Source organism: Rhizomucor pusillus, assembly GCF_041956525.1.
Source record: "Rhizomucor pusillus strain CBS 183.67 unplaced genomic scaffold VTP01scaffold_2, whole genome shotgun sequence".
Lineage (NCBI taxonomy): Eukaryota > Fungi > Mucoromycota > Mucoromycetes > Mucorales > Lichtheimiaceae > Rhizomucor > Rhizomucor pusillus.
In genome coordinates, this window is record NW_027192144.1 from 1,124,453 (window position 1) to 1,145,957 (window position 21,505).

The 21,505-nt window shown below is 46.0% G+C and overlaps 10 protein-coding genes across 10 annotated transcripts; 3 read left to right on the plus strand and 7 right to left on the minus strand.

Annotated features, from left to right (window-relative positions):
• Positions 1–281: 281 nt before the first annotated feature.
• On the minus strand, positions 282–3,641 carry VTP01DRAFT_4549 (uncharacterized protein; the record flags this gene model as incomplete). The annotated part of the gene is made up of 5 exons (XM_069383242.1): positions 282–291; positions 350–1,025; positions 1,083–3,116; positions 3,168–3,459; positions 3,519–3,641. 5 exons carry the CDS (start codon positions 3,639–3,641, stop codon positions 282–284), a joined length of 3,135 nt encoding a protein of 1,044 aa, XP_069243963.1.
• Positions 3,642–4,513: 872 nt separating this feature from the next.
• VTP01DRAFT_4550 (uncharacterized protein) lies at positions 4,514–5,958 on the plus strand (the record flags this gene model as incomplete). The annotated part of the gene is made up of 3 exons (XM_069383244.1): positions 4,514–5,588; positions 5,683–5,689; positions 5,751–5,958. The coding sequence occupies 3 exons, from the start codon at positions 4,514–4,516 to the stop codon at positions 5,956–5,958; spliced, it is 1,290 nt and encodes a 429-aa protein (XP_069243964.1).
• A 369-nt stretch (positions 5,959–6,327) lies between these two features.
• Positions 6,328–6,891, plus strand: VTP01DRAFT_4551 (uncharacterized protein; the record flags this gene model as incomplete). The annotated part of the gene is made up of 1 exon (XM_069383245.1): positions 6,328–6,891. One exon carries the CDS (start codon positions 6,328–6,330, stop codon positions 6,889–6,891), a length of 564 nt encoding a protein of 187 aa, XP_069243965.1.
• An 18-nt stretch (positions 6,892–6,909) lies between these two features.
• Positions 6,910–7,630, minus strand: VTP01DRAFT_4552 (uncharacterized protein; the record flags this gene model as incomplete). The annotated part of the gene is made up of 7 exons (XM_069383246.1): positions 6,910–6,996; positions 7,059–7,085; positions 7,143–7,185; positions 7,247–7,280; positions 7,338–7,409; positions 7,477–7,528; positions 7,598–7,630. 7 exons carry the CDS (start codon positions 7,628–7,630, stop codon positions 6,910–6,912), a joined length of 348 nt encoding a protein of 115 aa, XP_069243966.1.
• Positions 7,631–7,734: 104 nt separating this feature from the next.
• VTP01DRAFT_4553 (uncharacterized protein) lies at positions 7,735–11,248 on the plus strand (the record flags this gene model as incomplete). The annotated part of the gene is made up of 14 exons (XM_069383247.1): positions 7,735–8,297; positions 8,361–8,497; positions 8,559–9,077; positions 9,149–9,288; positions 9,360–9,495; positions 9,550–9,663; positions 9,727–9,850; positions 9,917–10,035; positions 10,095–10,224; positions 10,279–10,399; positions 10,464–10,684; positions 10,749–10,822; positions 10,890–11,093; positions 11,157–11,248. 14 exons carry the CDS (start codon positions 7,735–7,737, stop codon positions 11,246–11,248), a joined length of 2,694 nt encoding a protein of 897 aa, XP_069243967.1.
• A 40-nt stretch (positions 11,249–11,288) lies between these two features.
• VTP01DRAFT_4554 (uncharacterized protein) lies at positions 11,289–12,699 on the minus strand (the record flags this gene model as incomplete). Its single annotated transcript, XM_069383248.1, has 2 exons — positions 11,289–11,663; positions 11,755–12,699. 2 exons carry the CDS (start codon positions 12,697–12,699, stop codon positions 11,289–11,291), a joined length of 1,320 nt encoding a protein of 439 aa, XP_069243968.1.
• Positions 12,700–12,918: 219 nt separating this feature from the next.
• On the minus strand, positions 12,919–15,079 carry VTP01DRAFT_4555 (uncharacterized protein; the record flags this gene model as incomplete). Its single annotated transcript, XM_069383249.1, has 10 exons — positions 12,919–12,940; positions 12,998–13,031; positions 13,098–13,189; positions 13,254–14,075; positions 14,135–14,231; positions 14,294–14,387; positions 14,453–14,672; positions 14,728–14,810; positions 14,872–14,957; positions 15,013–15,079. The coding sequence occupies 10 exons, from the start codon at positions 15,077–15,079 to the stop codon at positions 12,919–12,921; spliced, it is 1,617 nt and encodes a 538-aa protein (XP_069243969.1).
• Positions 15,080–15,315: 236 nt separating this feature from the next.
• On the minus strand, positions 15,316–16,351 carry VTP01DRAFT_4556 (uncharacterized protein; the record flags this gene model as incomplete). The annotated part of the gene is made up of 6 exons (XM_069383250.1): positions 15,316–15,405; positions 15,467–15,720; positions 15,788–16,015; positions 16,090–16,141; positions 16,204–16,215; positions 16,277–16,351. 6 exons carry the CDS (start codon positions 16,349–16,351, stop codon positions 15,316–15,318), a joined length of 711 nt encoding a protein of 236 aa, XP_069243970.1.
• A 278-nt stretch (positions 16,352–16,629) lies between these two features.
• Positions 16,630–17,167, minus strand: VTP01DRAFT_4557 (uncharacterized protein; the record flags this gene model as incomplete). Its single annotated transcript, XM_069383251.1, has 2 exons — positions 16,630–16,962; positions 17,027–17,167. The coding sequence occupies 2 exons, from the start codon at positions 17,165–17,167 to the stop codon at positions 16,630–16,632; spliced, it is 474 nt and encodes a 157-aa protein (XP_069243971.1).
• Positions 17,168–17,698: 531 nt separating this feature from the next.
• VTP01DRAFT_4558 (uncharacterized protein) lies at positions 17,699–21,497 on the minus strand (the record flags this gene model as incomplete). Its single annotated transcript, XM_069383252.1, has 9 exons — positions 17,699–18,405; positions 18,467–19,134; positions 19,197–19,274; positions 19,337–19,550; positions 19,612–19,867; positions 19,920–20,121; positions 20,183–20,696; positions 20,754–21,321; positions 21,420–21,497. The coding sequence occupies 9 exons, from the start codon at positions 21,495–21,497 to the stop codon at positions 17,699–17,701; spliced, it is 3,285 nt and encodes a 1,094-aa protein (XP_069243972.1).
• Between the last annotated feature and the right edge of the window lie 8 nt (positions 21,498–21,505).

A 21,505-nucleotide genomic window follows, 5' to 3' on the forward strand; every position in this document is an offset into this window, starting at 1 on the left:
ACATATTTAAATAAAGAAAGGAGCAACATCATTTTGCAACGATTCAAACAAAACTTGCTATCATCCTCGTCGTCGCTGACCCTTACTCTGCTGCTGACCACCTGTCTATCCTAAGGGCATCCTACCAATAAAAATGATAGGGCGCATTGAAGACCATGTTCTGTTGGTTTAAATACAAGCAACTGCAATGGAAGCTTTCAAAGCACGTCATGCGTATGCATAAATTAGCCAAGTTTATTTATATCACAGAAGAAGCAAAAGTTATATATACAAAATTGTTGTTAATTGAGCCTAACATCAGAGTTAGCAAAATATTTACAATCAGTGTCCCGAGCAAAAGATCACTTACGTTCCCTTGCAGTACTTGCTGCCGCACAGACACGGAATCTTGTCAGCTTCAATCGGGAATTTGTAGTCGTATGTGATTTCTTCTCCAGGCATGATAACTCTGTTCGAGTAGATGACGATTTTCTTTTGTTTTTCAACAGTGATAATCTTGGCGCTGCAGTTGGGCGCACAGCAATGGTTGATAAATCGAGCAATGTTCCCTTTCTTGGTCGCATCGATCACTGTATCGTCGTCTACTCGGAACAGGTAGCTGCTTCCAATGCCTTGTTTCTCATACTTCTTTTCGCGTTCTTCCGCTACCTGTTGCCGGATAACTTCGCCCACATACTCTATCACGAGATCGTTCGCTTCGATGCGCTCTTCTGCAAACAATCCCCAGTCGTGAATAGGCGACTTGTCGAACCGTAACTCCTTCTTTCGGCTCTTGAGCTGGTTGAACTTTAGAATATCCGAATCGCTGTAAGTTCGTTTCTGTAGATCCATGCCGACCAGCAGCCGTCGATTGTTGACACGCGTTGTACGGGATGTCATGCGCCCACCCGCGCTAGTAGTAGGGGTATCGAATGTCGTCTTGTTTTTCGGAAGATACTCTGCTTTCTCAGAGTCGGGTATAGGTGTATACTTGCGTGATCGCGCGCAGCTGTCGTTCTTGAAGGACTCGAGCTCTTGTCGGACCACTAGATATATATAATGAGTTACTCGCTGCACTTTCATATTTGAAATTGATATTTTACCATTGAAACCATCCGCGTGGATCTTCTCGAGCAAGGCCAGGCGTAGAAACTGATAATCTTCCACATCCTTCACTTGACGGAATGGATCAAGTTCAGGCGCTTCGTAAACTGCCTGCACGTTATCTGGAAGATCGTCCGGCTCGTTGTCGGCAAATTCCTCCTCGTCATCAGATTCGTCAGACGCTAGCAACGCCTGCTCATATTTCGCCTGAAGTTCCTGTTCATCAATCTGCGGTTTTTGGATATCCTCCTCCTCCACTTCAATTCTTTCCTCTTCCACGTTATCGTTTTCTGGCATTGCAGTGGAGTCAGTTTTCATTGGCGATTCGGCATTGACGACCTCTTCTATTCGTCTTGGTTGCGGTAACGGCTCCTTGTCTTGATCTTCTGGCTCTCGTTCGTTGTATTCTTCTTGCTCATCTTCGCTGACATCCGATTCGTGTATGATGCGTTTTCGCTTTTGTCGACGAGGTGCAGGCGAGGGACCAGCAGCTACTATTTCTCCTTCTTCATTGCTGGATTCGCTGTCAAATGAAACGACGGTCCGCTTCAAATTCCTTCTCGCTGGTTTCACATTCTCCATCGATGCATCGCTCTCCTGATCTTCATACGACAACGAAGTAGTAGGCTGTGTTTCCATGTGTCCCTGCTGTACATATTGTTTGCGGTTCATCTGCTGCAACAATTCTACGTTGACAATGTCCACTTGGTTTTCTTGCTCCTCCAAATAATCACGAAGACGTCTTGGACGCTGCTTGCTGTACAACAGAGAAGACGACGAAGTCGGCTTTTCTTCTGTATCGCTAAATACTGACGGTGTTCGACTGGCCGCACCTTCCGATACGTTTGAGCGCTCGTCTCCGTAAGGTCGTCCATACAGTTGATTGCCGTATCCTCCTCGTTCCTCGTGTGACGGATACTGCTTCTTCTTTATGCGAGGCAATTGACTCAAAGATTTAGATTCGTTATCTGGCAGCTGATGATTGCTCGTCACGACACGTCCATTGGAAGTCTTTGTGAAGTCGTCGGTGGTGCTCGTGCTTACCAGGATTGGCGCGGCAGCTGGTTTTATCTCTGGTTTCTCGATAGAACCTTTGCTGTATCGCGTCTTGCGATCATGCAAGGCAGGTCCGATTACTCTGCTTTTTAGGTCTTTAATTACAACCGCTGACAGTTCATCAAATGTGCGTTTCTTTGCTCTTTCAGCCAACGAAGCTGGTTGACTTTGGGATTGACGGAATGAGGAGGATGCATCAAGATCGGATGTCCGGGATTCTTCACTGGTAATAAAGGAATGTGCATCCCTGTCTGTTGCAGCAAGCTGTACAATATGATCCGGTCTCTTTTTCAATTCTCCATCGGCAACAATCTGAGTGTGCCTGGAACTCGAGGTTGAGGAAACCGAGCTGTGGCGCTGCGACCGCTCTACATCATCGCGGCGATAGCTAGCAGATGACGAGCGCGTAGAGTGGCGGTAACTCTCACGATGTCGATAATACCGATCATGATCGCATTCATGTTCATGCAGATAATTAGGTTCATCTCTTGATCTGGATGATCGTCGATAATGACGATCGTCGTAGTATCCTCGAGAGTCACGCCTTGGAGGCGTGCGACTGCGACTGTGGTATCTGTAATCCCGGTACGAGTGCCTGGAACGAGATGGCTCATAATCTCGGTAACGTGGCGGTGGCGGAGGATAGCGCGATGAAGAATACGAGGATCTTCCAGCTTCACGTTCGTAGTAACGACTTTCTCGATATCTGTAGTCGTCAGGGTAACGACGATAATCGTCGTAACGATCGTATGATCTGTCGTAGCTAGATCTTTCGTGTTTTCCAGAACCGTCAGTATGGGACGTAGCTGTCGCTGCAGGTTCCACTATATCGTCGATGACTTCGCCTTCTTCTCGATTGGCGACAGCCTGTGCTCGCATAGCTTCCTCGTACGACTTTCTTCTCTGTCGAAAGAGCTCCTCTCTAGATTCGCTGTATTCTTTCGTCCGTCGCTCTAAATGTTGTTTCCATTTGGTGCCTATGCATCCTTTAGCTCGTTGTCTCACATAATCTCTCATTCTTTCTGTACCTAATGGATCCCATTCGATAACGACGTTCGGAACGTTGGACAGAGTTCGACCTGTTCCCAACCTGACAGCTTCCTTTGCAGCGCGCTCAGGATTCTGGCCGTTCTTTTTTGAAAACACAACTCGTGCCAGACCGAGACCTTCGTTTGTTTCCTCGGATTTCGCAATCTTGATGCTTTCACAGTCGCCGTAGTGTGACAAGAAGACTGCAATCTCATTCTTTGTAACAACGTTTGACAAGTTGGACATCACGATCACTCCAACGTGGCCCCGTTTCTCTTGCAAGATCGAGAGCTATAGAGTAAAAAGTGAGATCGACCATTATTTCCCTAGCTAGCTCTAGCCAGTTTTACCTTGAACGGTGGGATCTTGAGCGTCGCTTTTTGTTCAGTATAACGACGTTTGACCCGATCCGATGGGTACTTTGGAAGCGCCAGCCGAGGATCACTGGCTTTCGTCGTCGTCGAACTGCTCATTGACTAGAAAAGAACTCTAAGCATTTTAAAGTAATCCACGTGTAAATTGCCAAGGACATACATGAATCTGTCAGAGATAATAATGGCCTTTGCAAACATTCAGAGAAAGGGTTCGCCGAGGATGGTTCGGGAGTTGCTGAATTAGGATCAGCACTTTGGTCTCAAAAATTCATTGAGTAGTTGCGGTTCATCCTGAATTAACTATCGTGCTTTAAAGTGTAAATAGCTCCTATGTTACAGGACACAGCCCAGGGATTATTGCTTGTCGGGAAATAGGTAATTCAATGCGAGGAGTGCTCAAATAACCTTGGATAACAGTATCGCAATGTAAACCCAACCATACGGATTACAGAGTCGACCTTGTCATGTTTAATACTCCTTCGATACAGAGCCCATGTTTATTTCATTGCCGCTGAAAATCAATAAATGTTATATATGGTACAGTTAAGGGAAGTTACAGAAGTAGCTATGCCTACCGCTGGAGCAACCTTAAATTATTTACGCCGTTCTCTAATTTGTCGTAAACAATAACGTTGCGCACAAACCGCTAGTCAAAAGATAATGAGTAGTCTAGATGTAATTTGCACGGATGAATTTGTGAGCAGCAGTCTAGATCTGCCATATATACTCTGATGGAAAGGTACAAGAGCGTAAAAAGTTCCTTGTCAAAGAAAAAATTTCGATTTGGACCTTGGAGGCATGGAAGGCAACAGTGCTCTGTCTTTCAGACTTGACTGGGTAAAAATATGTAAAGAAAAACTTGGGCACGACATTCTTCAAAGGATTATGGGCAGTATATAACTTGATCTTTGCGTCGTAAAACTTGCAACGGCATCTCTCTCTTACTCTTTTACGTTCCTTTCCAAAGAGTTATGCGTACCATCCTTACCATCTCCGCAGCCGTGGCTGTCCTGTTCGCGCAGACCACTCTTGCTTTCAACAACGTCGATGTGAAGCCTATCAGCTACCAAGAAGAGGCTGGAGAACAGCAGCAAGAGCAGCCAGAGACCTCTGGTGACTTGGAGCTTACCGACTCGTTCAGCAACTTCCGCTGGAGCGGCAACGACGTCTTGGCTCAAGAAACCTTCACTGTCAACTTGGACCAAGCTGCCCGCATCCAGGTTACCGACTACAAGAACCGTGGTGATACCTTCCAAGTGTATGACAACGGCGAGCTCTTGGGCGAAACCTCTGAAGTTGAGGATGCTCAGGACGCTGAAGTTTTTGCTGCCACTCCCGAAGAAGCCTTGGAAGACGAACGCTTCAGCAAGGGCACTTTTGACTTGGAAGAGGGTGAGCACAAGATCACTATCAAGGCTACTGGTCCCTATGAAGCCGGCACCGCTGCTATCCGTCTAGTTGCCAAGGACCAATCCCAAGACCTTCACAAGAAGAAAGGCGGCTGGGACGATGACAAGGACGACAAGAAGTGGGACGACGATGACGACGACGATAAAGAATGGGGCAAGAAGGACAAGTGGGACGACGATGACGATGATGACAAGGACTGGGGCAAGAAGAAAGACAAGTGGGACGACGACGATGACGATGACGACAAGGACTGGGGCAAGAAGAAGGACAAGTGGGAGGACGACGACGATGATGATGACAAGGAATGGGGCAAGAAGAAGTGGGAGGACGACGACGACGGCAAAGACTGGGGCAAGAAAGACAAGTGGGACGATGACAAGAAAGGCGGTTGGGGCGACAAGGAAGAAGATCCCTGGGGTGGCAAGAAGAAATCCTGGGGCGGCTCTTGGGACGACAAGAAGGAAGACCCTTGGGGCAAGAAGGAATCCTGGGGTGGTTCTTGGGAGGAAAAGAAGAAGGATCCCTGGCCCGTGAAGAAGGAACCAAAGGTCTGGGACAAGTGGCCCAAGTCCATCCGCGTCGATCCTTCCCACACCATCACTTTCACTAAGACCGAATGGATCATTGAAAGACCCAGTAAGTACAAGTAAGCGATGATGAAAATGCATAGAAACAGTTGCTAATATACATATGCTCCTCATTTTTGTAACGCATCACCATGATCGTTTAGCCGCAGTGTAAGTATAATCTTTGAGCAATGCTAATACTCGGTAAGAGTAACTAATACCTGTTCCTTAGACCATTTTTCACTGAAGAAGCTCCCAAAGTCTGGACAAAGAGCAAAGAGGAGTGGTCTGGCAAAAAGAAGGAGGAATGGACCAAAGGCAAGGATGAATGGTCAAAGGGCAAGGACGAATGGTCAAAGGGCAAGGACGAATGGTCAAAGGGCAAGGACGAATGGTCAAAAGGCAAGGACGAATGGTCTGGAAAGGGTCAAGGATGGTAAAAGAATGAAGGTAAATATTATTCCTTTTCCACTTAACACTATGCACGACTTTGTATTGACATGACAATCATTTGCTGCTAGCTGTAGTAGACCGAGCTACAAATTTCCTTTTTCCAGCCATTTTAGTACCCTTACATACCATTTATTACGCAACTATCCATGCGATTTATATAATTCATACCTTCGCTTTATTTAACACAGTAAAAAAGAACTTCTGTTGTTGTCTCGCAAATGCCCAAGCTGAGTAGTACAGTGCATTGTCCGCATGAATTATTGTTCTTCGGAGTGAAACATGATGTAATGATGGGTTTTGCAATCATTCGAGCCGCTCATTTCTCTTTTTCTTCCCACTTGTTTTCAAACAGAAAAATGCAGCCCGCTGAACCTATGGGCCGTAGTCCAGACGATGATATTCAAGACACCACCATCCCTGACCATCTGCCAGTACAGATGGCACTAGCTCCAGAGCAAAAACCGTATTCGCATACCCATGTTATTCGACGGCAAGACATGCAAAGCGAGCAAGACAGACACGCCCACAATCTTTCAAAACACAGCTTATCTCCAGAGCAGCTTGGAGTCGTAGGCTACGTCAAGGACGTGGCAGGATTCGTCAAGGATGCGGTGCAGGAAGCTAAAGACAAGCGATGTCGCAGCATTTCGCAAACGTCAGAGCAACACGAAGCGGATATTACGACGCAGCAGCAGCAGCCGGCGGCAATTCACTCTATACAGCAAGCAAACGAGACACTTGGCACGTCTCCTCCTTCTGATAGAAGTAGATCGCCTCTCGCAGAAGTCGTAACAGGACTATTTCCTGGACTCGATCCAAACGCACACGGATGTACCCACGCCGACGAAATAAGGCACCAGCTACCGCATCCTGGAAGCAGCAGCAGTCCCCCAGATAATCCCAATGCACTGCATCGTTAATAAAAAATGTATGTACTTTTATTGCTGCCGTCGTCTTCTGCCATCTCCTCCTCCACGACCGTGTTCTCGAGAAATCTGCTCTGCGGTTTCGCAAATAAGCTGGTGCTAAAAGAAGATGCTGGTTTAGATTTTGACAGACATATCGTACGTTGTTGAATTATTCTCACCAGACTATTGTTGCGCCGAGCCAGTAACTGCATCCCATCATTCAGCGATTTGTGAAACATCAAACTCCATCTTTAGCTGGTTACCTTTACGTCTTCAACGTTGATCACAGAACGTTTGCTGTTATGTCTGTTGTCCGAATGGATTAAAGCTATGTGGAATCTCGACTTGTCATGTAATAAACACATACTTTGCGAAAGCTTCTAGATCGGTGGCCATGGATTCTATGTTATGTAGAACTGATTAATTTCTTGCCGATTCATGCAGTGCGACCTACAAACCAATCTGTTTGTAGACAACATCCGCCAAGGACGCAACAAAGTCCTGCGTCAAGGTCTTGCCAATGGTATCGGCTAAATCGTCGTAGTGGTTCAATATACACACATGTCAAAACAAAAGGGAACAGGAATTTGTCTTTACCTTCGTGTTGCGCGATCTGTTCCACCGAGTACCAGATCGCCGTCCTTAGATTCTGCTCAAGATTTGGGCTTCATTAAAAACCTTTCTCTCGCTAGTCGCTCTGCAAGCGTTTATTTGCTACCTGAATCTCCTGCTCCCGTGCATCGTCTTCCATGTCAGCGCCTTGGATAAGTTGAGACAGCGCGAAACTGTTCAGCACTTTTTTCGAGAATATATCGCGAGATAGGTCCGCTTACGTCCAGACACTGTTGATTTCTTATGCGCGATCAGATTACACATTTACGATCGCTAGACGAGGCCGTCAAGGCAGAGAATAATCCGAGTCTAGACGCCGTAACAGCAGTGCTTGACGAACCATTGCAATGGATCTTTAACGATTCGCAAAGTACAAGCAGTCAAGAGTTGGTCAGGAGCCCAGCGTGGAAGCACCACCTCTATGTACTTTTACGGCACGTGGTACCGGATTGGATCGTAGTGTTTGGCAGCCATACATCCCGTCAGTTAGCACTCGAGACTACAGTGCTCGGCTACTCTAAAGAACGACCAATAAATAACAAGAGCTTGACATGCGCAATGGCGCAAACCAGTTTATCCGTCCTACTCGAATGTATCGGCACAGAAAGGGGTGCACCACCTGAAGCCATCTCGATATATATCCATCTGTTGAAACGGCTCACCTCGCAGCCGCTCTTTGGATTATACATGCACGAACCGCCAATGGATATCAGATATTTTTGCTCAGTGCTGTGCTCTATTCCTGCACGCTTGGCGAACACGTTTGCGTTCGAGCAAAGTGTCAAAGAAGACTGGTATTACGAAAAGTAAGCTGGATAATAACCTTTTTTACGCAGGGTAGTATATATTCACATATACGCGGATCGAAGAAATTATTATGCCAACTTGTCTCGATCAGTATGTCAAGAAATTATAAAGAGCGTTGAGGAGGAAAGCAAGCTATTGCAAAAGCAGGTCAACTTTGTCGGAGAACTTTTGGCCAAGATAGCTCGACAAGGATACGCATGTAAGATTACCTTGAATATCCTCCTACACCGACTGCGGCAACTCATCCAAAACAAACGTAGCCAAGTGTGTGGAATCGATATATCCTATCCTTATCGCACAATATCACAAACAACCAAAATCAATCGATACCCTCTCCAATCTCTGGTTCTCTATCTGGACATGCGTTGAAAAGACTGCAGGTCCTGACAAGATTCTAGCTGCGGCTCTGCAATACACTGCTGGACAATTGAATAATATCGAACATCGCAACCTATCCCCGCAGATCAAAAGAAAAGCGGTAGACCTATCCAATTTTCTCTTTGGTACGAGTGTAACTAGTGAGAAACGCCAACGGGTCGACCAATTCCTGTCTTTGGCTCTGTTCAAACTATCAAAATCGCTGTCATCCACCGTGACTAGTATGCGAATAGCAATAACGGCTGCGCTGCATGCTTTGGGCATTCAAAAACTTGACGGCGATGAACGATACAGCTTATCCGCTGCGGCCGAGAATATGATTTATACCTTCTCAAAAAATCTCTGTAATCATTGGATAGAGCCATTTTTCATCTCACACTGCAGCTATTACGAACAACAAAGTAAACCTATTGTTCCTTCTTTTCGTATTTCCGCTTGTTAAAGTGTACTGAAACTAATGATTCACTACTAGATATCACCGCTGGACTGCTGCTATGCATTGCGTATCTGTCCAAAGACCGTTTGCAAGAACTCATAAGTGTAACGCCGATCTTCCAGGGTATCCAGCTTTGGTTAGATAGCGGCGACGCTAGTTCAGCAAAAATTGGTGTAGTAAGTTGTAACGCGAACTCCTTTCATATACGCGCACTTTTATCTAAAATTTGCCTTCTTATCGATGGAAGTCTGTTGCCGAAAGCATGTCTTTTATAGTCGATGAGGAAGAAAAACGTTTAAATACTGGATTCTTGGATCCGGATACGGATGAACAATACTTTGAATTGAAGAAATTGATCCAGATCCAGGATGCACTGGTGGAAGGTAAAGCGTTATTATCTTGACTAGCAAACCCATTCTTATTGTTTTCATATGCAGCGACGCTTCCGGACGGCGAATCTGAGCCTGTTGTGGAGGAAGTTGAAACAAGCGAAGATGAAGAAGAAGAGAAACCGTTGGATCCAGATATGGTGATAAACGTTGAAGAACTTGGTAGGAAGTAAACACCAAGTTGGCGACAAGAGCATGGTCTATTCATTCCTGTATCACTGTTAGGATCCGACAGTGACTCTGAAGATTCGGATCTTGAGCCTTATCCTATGGAAGACGAATCTGATCCAGAGGATAGCAAATACGGAGACGGTTCTAAACCTCGAAAGAAGCGATTAAAGGAGCCTGTGTATGTTGTTATTTCTATTAACACGCCGTCCGTCGCCGCAGGCTTACATACCTTCCTTGTTGCTAGATATGTCCTTGATTTGATGTCCTATTTGAAGGACAGGGAAGATCCCGTCAAGTTGGAACTCGCATTGAACGCAGCCGAGAATCTCATTCGTCGCAAAACTGGGGTTGGATACGATCTTGGTAAGGATTTTCCCCTTTTGAAAAGCGATCTACATGTATATACTGAACTGTTCTCTCAGAGGAAGCTGCGATTCCTTTGGCTGATAGTCTCATTTCATTTGACAATTCTTACGATATCAAGGACGCAGATCAAAGAAGACAAAATGCGCTGGCCGCTCTTATGGTAGCAGTACCGCGGACTGTGACAGGGTAAGCCAGGGATATGCGAAAGATCTATGCTCGATATCAACGTAACTTGTTTAGGCATATTATTGACAGCTTTTACGACCGGAATACGCCGACGGGAACGAAGCAGTTGATTCTATCATCCATCATATTTGCAGTGCGCGAGCTGGCTGGCATCGAAGAGAGGAAAGAAGAGATGGTACTAAACTTTCTGGCTTGTGCTTTGTTGTAGCAGTTCATGCTCTAATATCGTTGTTCTCAAGGAACCTACACAAGATGTCCCAAGTACCGAATTTGAAAAACTGTCCATTGAGCCTCAACAGCAGCAGCGAGTCGGCAAAGTCCGTGTGTTCTCACGTCAGATGGAAATTGAACGAAAACGACGTGAGCAGATGCGATCAAACAAGTTGAGCGGATTGGCAGGTCCAGTCTTTTTCTTCCCGCTACTGGTAGGATGGTGGGAAGGCGCGCAAGGACTTTTAAAGTACGGGCTCATGTTCATATTCTTCGAAATTGTTGATACTGATATGTTATCTTCTCCTATCTAGGAGATGGATGGCGCAGGATAACATGCTGGCAGAGAGGTTTATCATGACCTTGAATGTAATCATGCAATGCTCAAGTAAGAAGATAGTATTAAGTTGCCTGCCCCAATGTGTTGCAACATTGACGATCTCCCACTCCCACAGCCAATATACCCGATAAGCGTCGGATCGTCAAGGAATATTTCGAGTTTGCTTTACCTCTGCGATACGCCAAATTGCCACGACCGACTATCCGCGCTGTACTTTTGGGCTTCAACGTTGCGCTCAATGTATGCTACAAGGGCCAAGAAACTATCCTGCTGGACGATTACATGCATGAATTGACGGCTCTGAAAAGCTGGCTTGATGGTAAGAACATCGTTGTGACATTCTTTTTCCTGTCTAATGCTAACTCGATGCAAAATCACACAGAGATCATGGAGCTTGTCGGCGAAGATGATTTGAAACACCTGGCGATCGGCCTACTGATGCGTCTAGTAGATATATCAAAGTTATCCAGATGACATGGATTAAAAAAAGAGTCAAATGTTGTTGTCTTAAATTTTAAAGAGCAATATTTTGTATATTCAAGTTCCTTTTTGGATATATGCTATGTATGGTATGACATTTGTTGATATCGAGGGAAAAATGACGAGACTCGTTAGAATTATTGTTGGCTTGATCGAGTAAACGCAGTGCAACTGTGAGATCGTATGCTACACCGAGACACAATTCCGTGATCCGCGGCAAGTGTTTCAAGAGGTGCAAAACAATGCTTGGTGACAAATCAGGTTCCAGCCCACTGACATTCAGCATCTCCAAAGCACACATATCAAGATCGACTGTGCCGTCCACGAGGGGCCGAAACGCGTTGTCTGTCAGCAGACGGCACCCGGATACATCCAGATGCTTGAGTTTGGAGCAATTGCATAGGAACAACTAGATGTATATGAGTTGGTTAGACCGTTGAAGAGAGAGATAGAGTATCCCTTTTCAGTGGACAATAACAACAATGCCAGTAACAACCTACCTGCACAGTTGCATCTGTGACGCATGACTGGTACACGAGCAGCAAGGTTTCGAGACAAGTGCATTGCCGTGCAATGTGTTCAAAGCCTTGCACGGATACAGAATTGCATTCGCTCATATCCAAGTGCGTCAAGCTATGCGCGGCGGCCAGAGCGAGGTCGTACATTGGCGCTGCGCTGAGATTAGCGACATCGCGCATGCGCACCCTTGTGAGACGTATTTTCTGCTGCTGCTTGAGCGCATGAAAAAAGTTTACAATGTGATCATGATCGAGACTATCGGAATGTTCGAGTCCGAGATCTGACAGTTTTGGGCAACTTTGAATCGCTTCCATGATGCGTCCGTTAATGTTGGTAAGCCGGATACAGCTCAAACTTTGTCTGTGCCTCGCAATCACGGCTGCGAGTGCATCGTGATCGATTTTGCCGCAGCCATACAGGACTAGCGTCTGCAGCCGGTTGGCCTCCATAAAGAGCAGCGGTCGGATCGCCTCGGTTGATAAGCAGTAACAATGGGAAAGGTCGACGTGTCGGAGACGAGGACTTGCTGCAATGATCTGTTGCACTGCATGATCCTGCGCCGCTGCATAAGAGAATTCTAGCCGTACAAGCTTCGGAAACGAAAATACTTGGAAAAACGAACGCTCAAACGGTGTAATCTCCTTGTCGCGAGGACACCATCGAAATGCCGATACTAAATGTCGATAATCGCAATATATTTCCCCGCGTTTGCTGCCATAACGACCTTCCAGCGTGCCTCTCAGTTTACGCAGGGTCATATGCGATTGTGGGCAAAGCGTCTTCCATATCCGTCGAGTTGCTACATCAAACCAGACCCTACAGGTGCACGCCGCATTCAGTAGATCTTGATCGTCTATGAAATCGCACACAAGCCGGGCAATCTCCGGTAACAGGAGCGGATTCCTCTCCAGCGACACGATCGACATTAGATTAAAGCAAGAAGAGAGGTTGGTGCTCCACGAGTGCTGTTTTGGTATTCGGCAACCTCAATGTGGTTTATTTCAATGATACAGAGAGGTTAGTCTTTCCTTTTTCTTTTCTGTGTGGATGCGTATGACGGGGGAAAGCGAGAGAGAATGAGAAAAAAGAGAGAGATAGCGACAGAGAAAAAAGGAAAAAGCAAAGAGCTTGTGCTACCTTTCTACTTAAAGGTTGATGATTTTGCTCCTGATGATTATATAGGTTAGTCACTATGCAAGTAATCGTGCATTTCATGATAAATACCTGTATTCCTCAATATTTTCATGTGTCAGTATAACTATCGATATTTGTATACAGTTAGAGAGCTGCATCGTGCATGGTTGCATGTCAGTTTGGCACTAACCAAGATCACGTTTTGTCAATGGCTTCTTTGTTAACGGGCAAATATTTTTCTTCCCTTCCCAGTTTGTAAGACATCGCACCCAGCTGTCGTAGCTGTTTTTTATCAACAGCTTAGTAACATTGATTGCTGGATAGATAAAGGTTGTTCTGTACTCACCCCATCACGTGGCCATATTTGGATATTGCTGGTTTCACGACTTCGTCGAGTGTGATAGGGTCAATGAAACCAGGAAGCGGGTTATCGTCCATTTCTTCACTGTCTGCATCCTCTTGGTTTGTATCATCGTTGTTGCCGCTGCTACCCTCTCCGGTCTCCATCAATCGTGAACGCGTACGTCGGGTGGTTCTTGTGCTCATAGTGTAAGTGCCAGAATCATCGTTGTAATCCTCATAGTCGTCTGAATCGTCGTCGTCGCTGTCCCAGTTTCGAGTTCTTCTCTTTCTCTTTTTACTCTTTTTATCGACTGCCGGCGATGCTCTACTTCTAGACCTTGACGAGGAAGGGATGCCAGATGCTCTTCCGGTGCCATGCTTGCTGTGTGTTCTGAAAGTTTTCTCCACCTGTCCGTCGGCAGTCTTCTTGTCAAAGAGATAATGTGCCTTTCCTTTCTCATCCAGCACATAGTTAGGATCATTAATTTCGCCAGTTTCCACTAGCAGTCGATAAAAGTTGGAGCATTGATAGCCAACGCGTCCTGGAATTTTCATGGCAAAAATGCCCCACTGGCCGTTAGCACCCACTTCCTCCAGACGTTTGAAGAATAGTTTCCGTTCTTCTTCCGACCACTGTCCTTTGCGCTGTACTTCACCAGGCGCGTTGAAGCGGTAATAGTAGCTGTTTGGATTTTGATCGATCATTTGATATGCACGGATACGGGCCTGAGACCATCCTTCAAAGGCCTTTTCAGGGTCAACTTGGTTTTCTTGCACTTGTTTGAGTGCATCATCGAGAGCTAGACGTCCTCCCATACGGTATTGCCTATTTAGAATGTGAGATAAAGACGTCTTCGAAGTTGTCAAGTTGATCGCCGTGCGTACTTTTTAGCGGTATCATTGGTAGTCTTTTTCAGTGTTTCAGAACGCTTCTTTAACAACTGCTCATATGCAGCTTGTTGCTCGGCACTCATCATATTGTCTATCAAGACAAGCTCATTTAGAAACCATGCATCTTAAGGCTTGTTATCCATTTTAGCTTACGTCTTGTTTCGACTTCTGGAGCATGCTTGGTGGCAATAATCTTTCGGATGCCAAGCACGTATCCAGGCTGTGTCAAACGAACGATGACTTCGTCCTAGCAGTGCCGCGTTTAAGCGGTCAAGAAGAATCGATTGAATTGCTGATAATATTTCCTTTTACCTCGTCGTTTTCACAGTCAACAAGCATTTCGTCAATCTCTTCCGTAGTTAAGTAATCAAACATGCCCTTAATCTTTTTGTATTTACGAGCCTTGTCTCTGCGTTCAAATTCGGCAAATTGCCGCTGCTGAAGAGCGACACGTTTTTGAATGATATCCATATCTGCTTCGGTAACTTCTTCGCTAAAGACATTTTCCTTTCGCACGGTTTCGATCTCTTCACTGGATCAGCGGTTAGACATTACATCGCACTTTGCCGAGTTTGATATGGACTTACGTTTCCATGCTAGAGAGTTTCCAAAAGTCTCCTTCAGTTTCGTTGTTGTCTTCTTCAACAGGTTTGAGGTTACGAAGCTTTTCCTGGTAAAAAGAAGGAGAGTTGAAGTTATATGTCTTTCAAAGCAGGTTTTTGTGTACGTACAAGAATGGGTCTGATTTGAATGCATGCTGGAACTTCCACGTTACGCCAAATGGAGGCATCGCGTTTGCGCGCGGTTGTGGCAATGTCTGATTTCTCTCAGCATAAAACAGAGGATATTGCACTGGGACAAGGGTACAGTACCTTCTTTGAAGAATTTTGAGACTAGTTTTTCCACTTCTGGAGTCGATTGCTTTTTAGCGCGAACCATGATTCTGGGCAGGAGAAGAAAATGAAGAAGCTGGAACAAGTGTCCTGAAAAAATGCGACAGGCACGTCTGGCGACGAATTTTCAGACGCGTCTGATGGCGCGCCTGCAATCGATGCAGCTGACACATACGCCGTCTCTGACCTGGACGGCATAGCCAACTGCGTAAGTTTCGATATACAATATCAAATTTGAAAGAGGCACGTAAAATTATGTCAAAGTAAAAGTAAAATATGAGTTTATTCGGGCGTTTTTGTGAGGGCTATAGCACTGTAGTTAGTCTGGTCAGGGTCGAGTGCCATATACTGCTTCATGACTTTAGCAGCTCCCTTTGCATACTGTTAATCAACTGTAAGAGAATACATTTGAAGCCAGCACACTTGCCTCTACAAGGTCTGTACACTTTCCGTGGTTGATAGGGAATACTTTGCGGCCATCCAGTTCATAAAGGTGGTTATCAGCCACGATAAAGGTAATAAAGTGCAGGTCCACATCCTCGTTGATATCTGGTACGTGAGTTTGACCGTCTTGCGCGCATGTCTGATGGATCTGTGCTAACTCTGTAGAGTTCTCTAACACTACTGCTCGTTCCTCAGGTGACAAATCTCGAGCTTCTTCAATTATCCTTTTGAACAATCCGGGACCTTTTTTTCGATTCACCTTTCAGTTGAAGGTGTTCCTCCTCCTTGTCATTGCCTATATGTTGCTTACCAACAATATCTTCATTGTTTGCTAGCGAGTGCAAAAGCGCAATCATGCCGCACGCATTCTCGACCGTTTGCTCAAAGAATATCACATCAGGACTCAAGCTTTGCTCGAGCTTGGTCAATCGGGCCTCTTCTTCCTCCTTAAACTTTTCATAGTTGGGCGTAAGCGGGAAAAGGAATATGATGGCGCGCACCGGACGAGGAATCATGGCCAGCAGCTCTGGCTCAAAGCCTGATTGATAAACACGCATTGTTAATTTTTCCATCAAATACACACACTCTAATTATTCTACATGTATAGTTTACCGTAAACATCCGTGTAGCTGTATGACGGGTCTACACCGTTGGCGTGTACGATCTTGTCAAAGGATCGGTGAGTTCGCATGCAACGTTATCCGGCTGCATAAACTAGACACGTACTTTGTTCCACACCTGCAATGTCTCTGTTAGTATAGAGAAGCACAGGCGCCTGCTAGAGGTATTCGACATTTACCTCTGGATTACCTTCAAGAGGAAGCCATCTAATGTGCTTGTGCTTAATCACGTCGTCGCTTTGGTCGTCTTCCATTCTCAAACAAAGAGTTGAAGGTAAGCCGCGGGTCTCAAAACGTCACTTTGGTTTAAGCGCTTATTCGGAGTTTCGTTGTCATCCTGGTTAGAAAAATGGATTGCGAGGTCTAGAAAAAGTGCACAAAACCCAATGTCAAAAGCAAGTATGGTGTAATAATTACAGGATTTATTGAGATACAGGTGGAATATTTATAATGCATGTATGAATGAGGAATAGAAGCGAAAAGGAGGGACATGACTTTTACATTGTAGTATTACCGCGGCACTGCTGCTTTTTCAAACTTTTTCGGGTATCGAGGTGGTAAGAAGCTGGTCCACCATTCTCTCGTCGCGATCAAGGACAAAATCTAGTGCATAGCCAGTGCACCAGAGAACTACGGAAACCGCCAGGGCAAGGTAGAACAGCGCGCCGCTAGTCACAGCGGGATTGTTGGCGAAAACGGATTTCTTTTGGCCACCGTGACCTGACTGTTGTTGTTGATGACCACCGCCGGATGATGAGGAGCTGCTGCTTGCTTGGTATCCACCGGCACTTGCGCTAGCTTGACTGTTTCCATCATGTTGTCTTGGGACGAAACGATGCATGTTTGTGGATTGCCGGATATCGAACTATTGTTTTCTTTTTGTGTGAGCCAACAGACAAATCTTCTAAAAATGGTAAAATGGAAAGTACTTTGTTCTTGTATTCTTCCTGAACTAGCGCATCAAAGCCTTGAATAATAGTGTCTCTACGTGTTAACAGGGTAGCAAGCGTTGTCTTGACGGTGCAAACGATGAAGATAATAGCGGCTAGTACAATATATGGGTATCGCATGGCTCCTTTCTTTTGTGTGTGTATATATGTGTGGACAACGGATGTAGTTGTCAAGGGATATGATGATCGACGGATGCCCGGAAACATTCCAAGATCACGTTCCGTATTTATATTATTAGGATCTACCCGCCCGCCGACCGCTTAACAGATCCGCAAAAGAAAGAAAATTCCACACTTGATCAAGATATAGCGGACACCAACAAGCTACAACCCAAAAGCATAAAAAAGATTTCATCAGTCAGACAAAAACAGAAATCGCCATTCACAGCTCAAGCAACGCAAGTTGCAAAGCTTTCATTCTTTATTCGATGTACTTGCTTCAGCCACGATCGCGTAGTACCATCCCTTGCTGCAAATTTTCCTAGAAAGGTGAAATCATACAAAAGGCTTTTATTATTTTTCTTTCTGTCCACTGATTGAGATCTGTTCAAACCCAGGAAAAACAAGGTCCAGGTGTATTTTTTTTCTCCACCCACTTTTATCAGATCCGCTGCGGATATCTGATGACCTTAAGAGAGCAAAAAAAAATTATCATACGAATGGATTAGCGGCCAGCACGCGAATCAAAGGAGGGCTTTTGAACGGATCACTAGTGATCACCACACGGATGTAATCGAAAGGTCGAACAACTTGGCGACATTCATCTGGGATGGTGCACTCTTCCTGGCTCGTCCAAGGATTTTCACCTTCTATGGCGCGTAGGGACATGGACCTTGGACGCGACTTTTTGGACAAGACACACTGATCCGCTGACGGCGGGGACGATACGGACTTGATCGATAAATGCTTTATGGTATCCGTTATCTCGCCTGTTGTGGAAGGAGGCGCGGATGTTGTCGGCGACGCGTCAACGATCAGATCATCTTCTTCCTCATCATCTACGTCCGCTTGCAACGAATCTGCCTGCTCAACCATCGCATCTGCCGTCGCTACACCCTTCTTCCAATATAGGTGCAACACGCCATCTTTCTCGTTGTAATGTGAGGTATCCACCGGCAGGTTGATGATATGGATCCGTCTCTCAAGGTCGAGTCCAGGTACGATCACGTCAAACGCTTGCTCCTGCACGCCTACCACGATTGCTTCGTGCGTGGTCGCCGTCTGGCCAGATAAAGCCAAGTATCGAGATAAGAAAAGATGCTGTGATTGCTCTCGCGCGTGCTCTGCAGACTGCACTTTAACGTTGCAGTGACGTGCTATCTTTTGAACTATCTCGCTTTCAAGATAGAAACGTCGCTCTAAGCCCATACATGTCAGTAAACTTATATGACCATCGTTTGTTTCTTTCTTTCAATGTACCTCCTGCAAGAGCTGCTTCTAACTGACGATGTACGATAAGGTCACTGTAGCGACGCGATGGTGAAGTGAATTCGGTGTAAAGAGGCGCATTGAGACCATAGTGATAGTACTTGTTGATATCGAATTTTCCAGTGCAGTAGAATTTTGCCTGACTCATGGTCTTCAAGGCTAAGATGGTGATGACCGTCTTGGCTGCTTCGTTTTCAATCGCATCAATAGTCTTCTGTAAAGTTCCAGCTGTAGACGGATCAATCGTGTATCCAAGTCCACGGAGGTAACCAGCAAGTTCACGTAACTTGCGTTCATTGGGAGGTGCCTGTGATTGCAGGAGTGCATGCTCTGGGAAATGACTGGAGATTCTCTGTGCAACTCCTGAGTTAGCTAATATCTTGAATTCATCCATAATATCGTCAGCTGGCATGCGTTGCTTGGTTGATACAGTTTGCGGTCTGCCATCGTCTGCAATGTCCAAGTCGAGCATTGGCTTTCTCAAGAACATGGTGCCGTTTCGCGCGCGCGCCTGCTTTAAGCTTTGCGCGAGCGAATATAGCAGATGGACACTATCTTCCCAATCTGGCTTTTGTTTATCCTGAATGCCAAGATGCGTTGGAACGCCATTTCCATCCAGAATATCTTGCAAGTGGCTAGTCAACAGGATGCCTTGAGAACTTGAGAATAAAATAAAGGCGTTATTTAGAATATTTTCCCATTCCTAAAGGACACGGCTTACCGAACAATGCTCTTTCCGAACGAAACATCCATGACTTGACCGTTCTGGTCCATTTTCCACACTACCGAGAATGCCAACCTTAGGAGGATATAGGTCAGCGACATGTGTCTTGCTTTGTTTTACTGTAAAGTAAATGTTACCTGTCTGCCTCGGCCACAAAATCAGTGCATTGTCTTAAAAGCTGATCGGGCCACAGAGGCGAAGTTTCATAGAGGTACACGCCGACAGCTCTAGCTTTTGCTTCCTTGTCCAAAGGTGTGTTCGGTTTGACAAATGCCGAGACGTCTGCCACGTGGAATCCCACTTGGTACAGACAGTCGCTTATCTGCTCAATAGATACAGCATTGTCAAGATCTACTGTAAGGTTAATAATTTTTGTTTTACACAAACACAAGGTATATACAGTCACGCTTACTTCCATCGCCTGTCACATCCACTGTAAATGTACGAGCTCCTCGGAAATCTTGACGATAAGCCAGATCCTCCTTTGAAGGCACCCAGGGTACGGGTGGTAGCTGCCGGAGCACACTGTCTGCAAACGGTTCAATTGAGAAATTGTTATCAACCAGTATGGCACGGAATTGGACAACCAAGTTGCGCGCAGGACCCAGCTCGTCCTCAAGCACTCCAAACGGGTGCAACGAGGTGATAGGCCAGCGTTTGATTGATCCCTACGAGCTGCGTTAGAATAACATGCATCTTGCTTTTCCATCCAAACGTTACCAAGAACAATCTGTTTTCGAATGCTTCGCTATTCTCCAAGAAACCTTCCGGTGCTTGCTCGACAGGGATTGCAATCAATGGGACGCGTTTATCTGTGGGTTTGAACCAGATAATGCGAGGAGATTCCTTTCCACCATCTTCGTTTGACGACTCTGTTTCCTTCTTTGAGCGCTTGTTGCTAGGTCGCATGAGACCGAGCGTTCTATATACGTGGTTGTGTTAGTGAAAAGATAGAAAAACAACTGTTCACCGCGTGTACTTGCCCAGAGAATGCCTGGCTCTGGGACCGTTCCATGATCGCCACGACAACGCCGCAGTATTTTGGCCGAACCTTATCGACGTCTTCCTCGCCACCAAACATAATTTCCTTTTCATCTTCTTCATCCGGTTTACGAATAATGGGCTGTCCATTATTGCGGGCAACTTTGGCATACTCCTTTTCCTGTTTTTCGCGGAGTATCCGATCAACATCGACAAGTTTGACAGCCACCACGTCGCCCTCCAAAGCCCGATTTCGGTCTCGTGACCCACATATATAGATGTCAGCATTTAACTCCTCACAGAATACATAGGCGTCGGAGCGGTTCCGGCGGTTTACACGAAGGATACCGTGAACCAGCTGACGAGCTTTGAGGCGTGGAACGAGAGCTGAAAATGGAAGATGCGCAAAGAAGAGCGCTCGACGGTGCGGTGGGGCTGATGGATCCTCTCTCGGGAAGCTGACGCGTGTAGGTGTGAAAGGGGCCCAGACATATGAGGAGTGATTGGAGGATGTTGCTTTGAATTCAAGCTGAGGACAAGTTCCAGATAGCTGCATAAACAGTTTTTACTTACATGCTCTCCAATCACTGCGGGAGGAGCGCCTGTTTTGTTGATTGCCGAGGTCAAGGCTCAGATGCATTGGTCTTGTATTTTCTTCATACTGCAAGGATGTGCGTTTGTTGTTGAGCGAGCGCCTTTGTCCAAATTCGGCCTCAGAGTGACGATAGTATGCTCGCGTACCGGGTTCCGAGAGCCGTCGATTGTGCTTTTGCTGCTCTAACGCAGGTCGGTGGTACGCTCCTGTGAGCTTGGCTTCGGCCTCAGCCAACGCGTCAGCTCTAGAGTACGAATAATCCTCGTCGGCTGGCTCCTTGTACGGTGACGACGAGCCCATAGGAAAGTTGTTAAAAATGGCAGAAGAGCGATGCTTGCGGTGCAGAGGCATCGTCACTTCTTCCTCGCAAACGGTGTGCAGCGCACTTCGAGGATGCATGGACGCACGAGCACCGTTGCCGTTGTTGTTGCCTTGAGAGGTCATCATCATCGATCGGCAGCGTTGCGGAGGCTCATATTCCATATCCGCCGCCGTCGGCGCTGCAAACTCGATGGCAGAGTGACGCTTAACGTCCTTTGTCCATTTCTATAAGAGAGACGAACGAAGCGGGTCAGGAGTGGTGCTCAGGGGTCGGTTGTTTGAAAGTAATATGAATACAAAAACGATAACAATGATATACTTGCCGTGTTTTCTGGAGGTGGATCAAATAGACCACGTGTTGATTCGGGCGCTGTCTGGCCATCAAGATCCAGTATATCCATTATGCGAC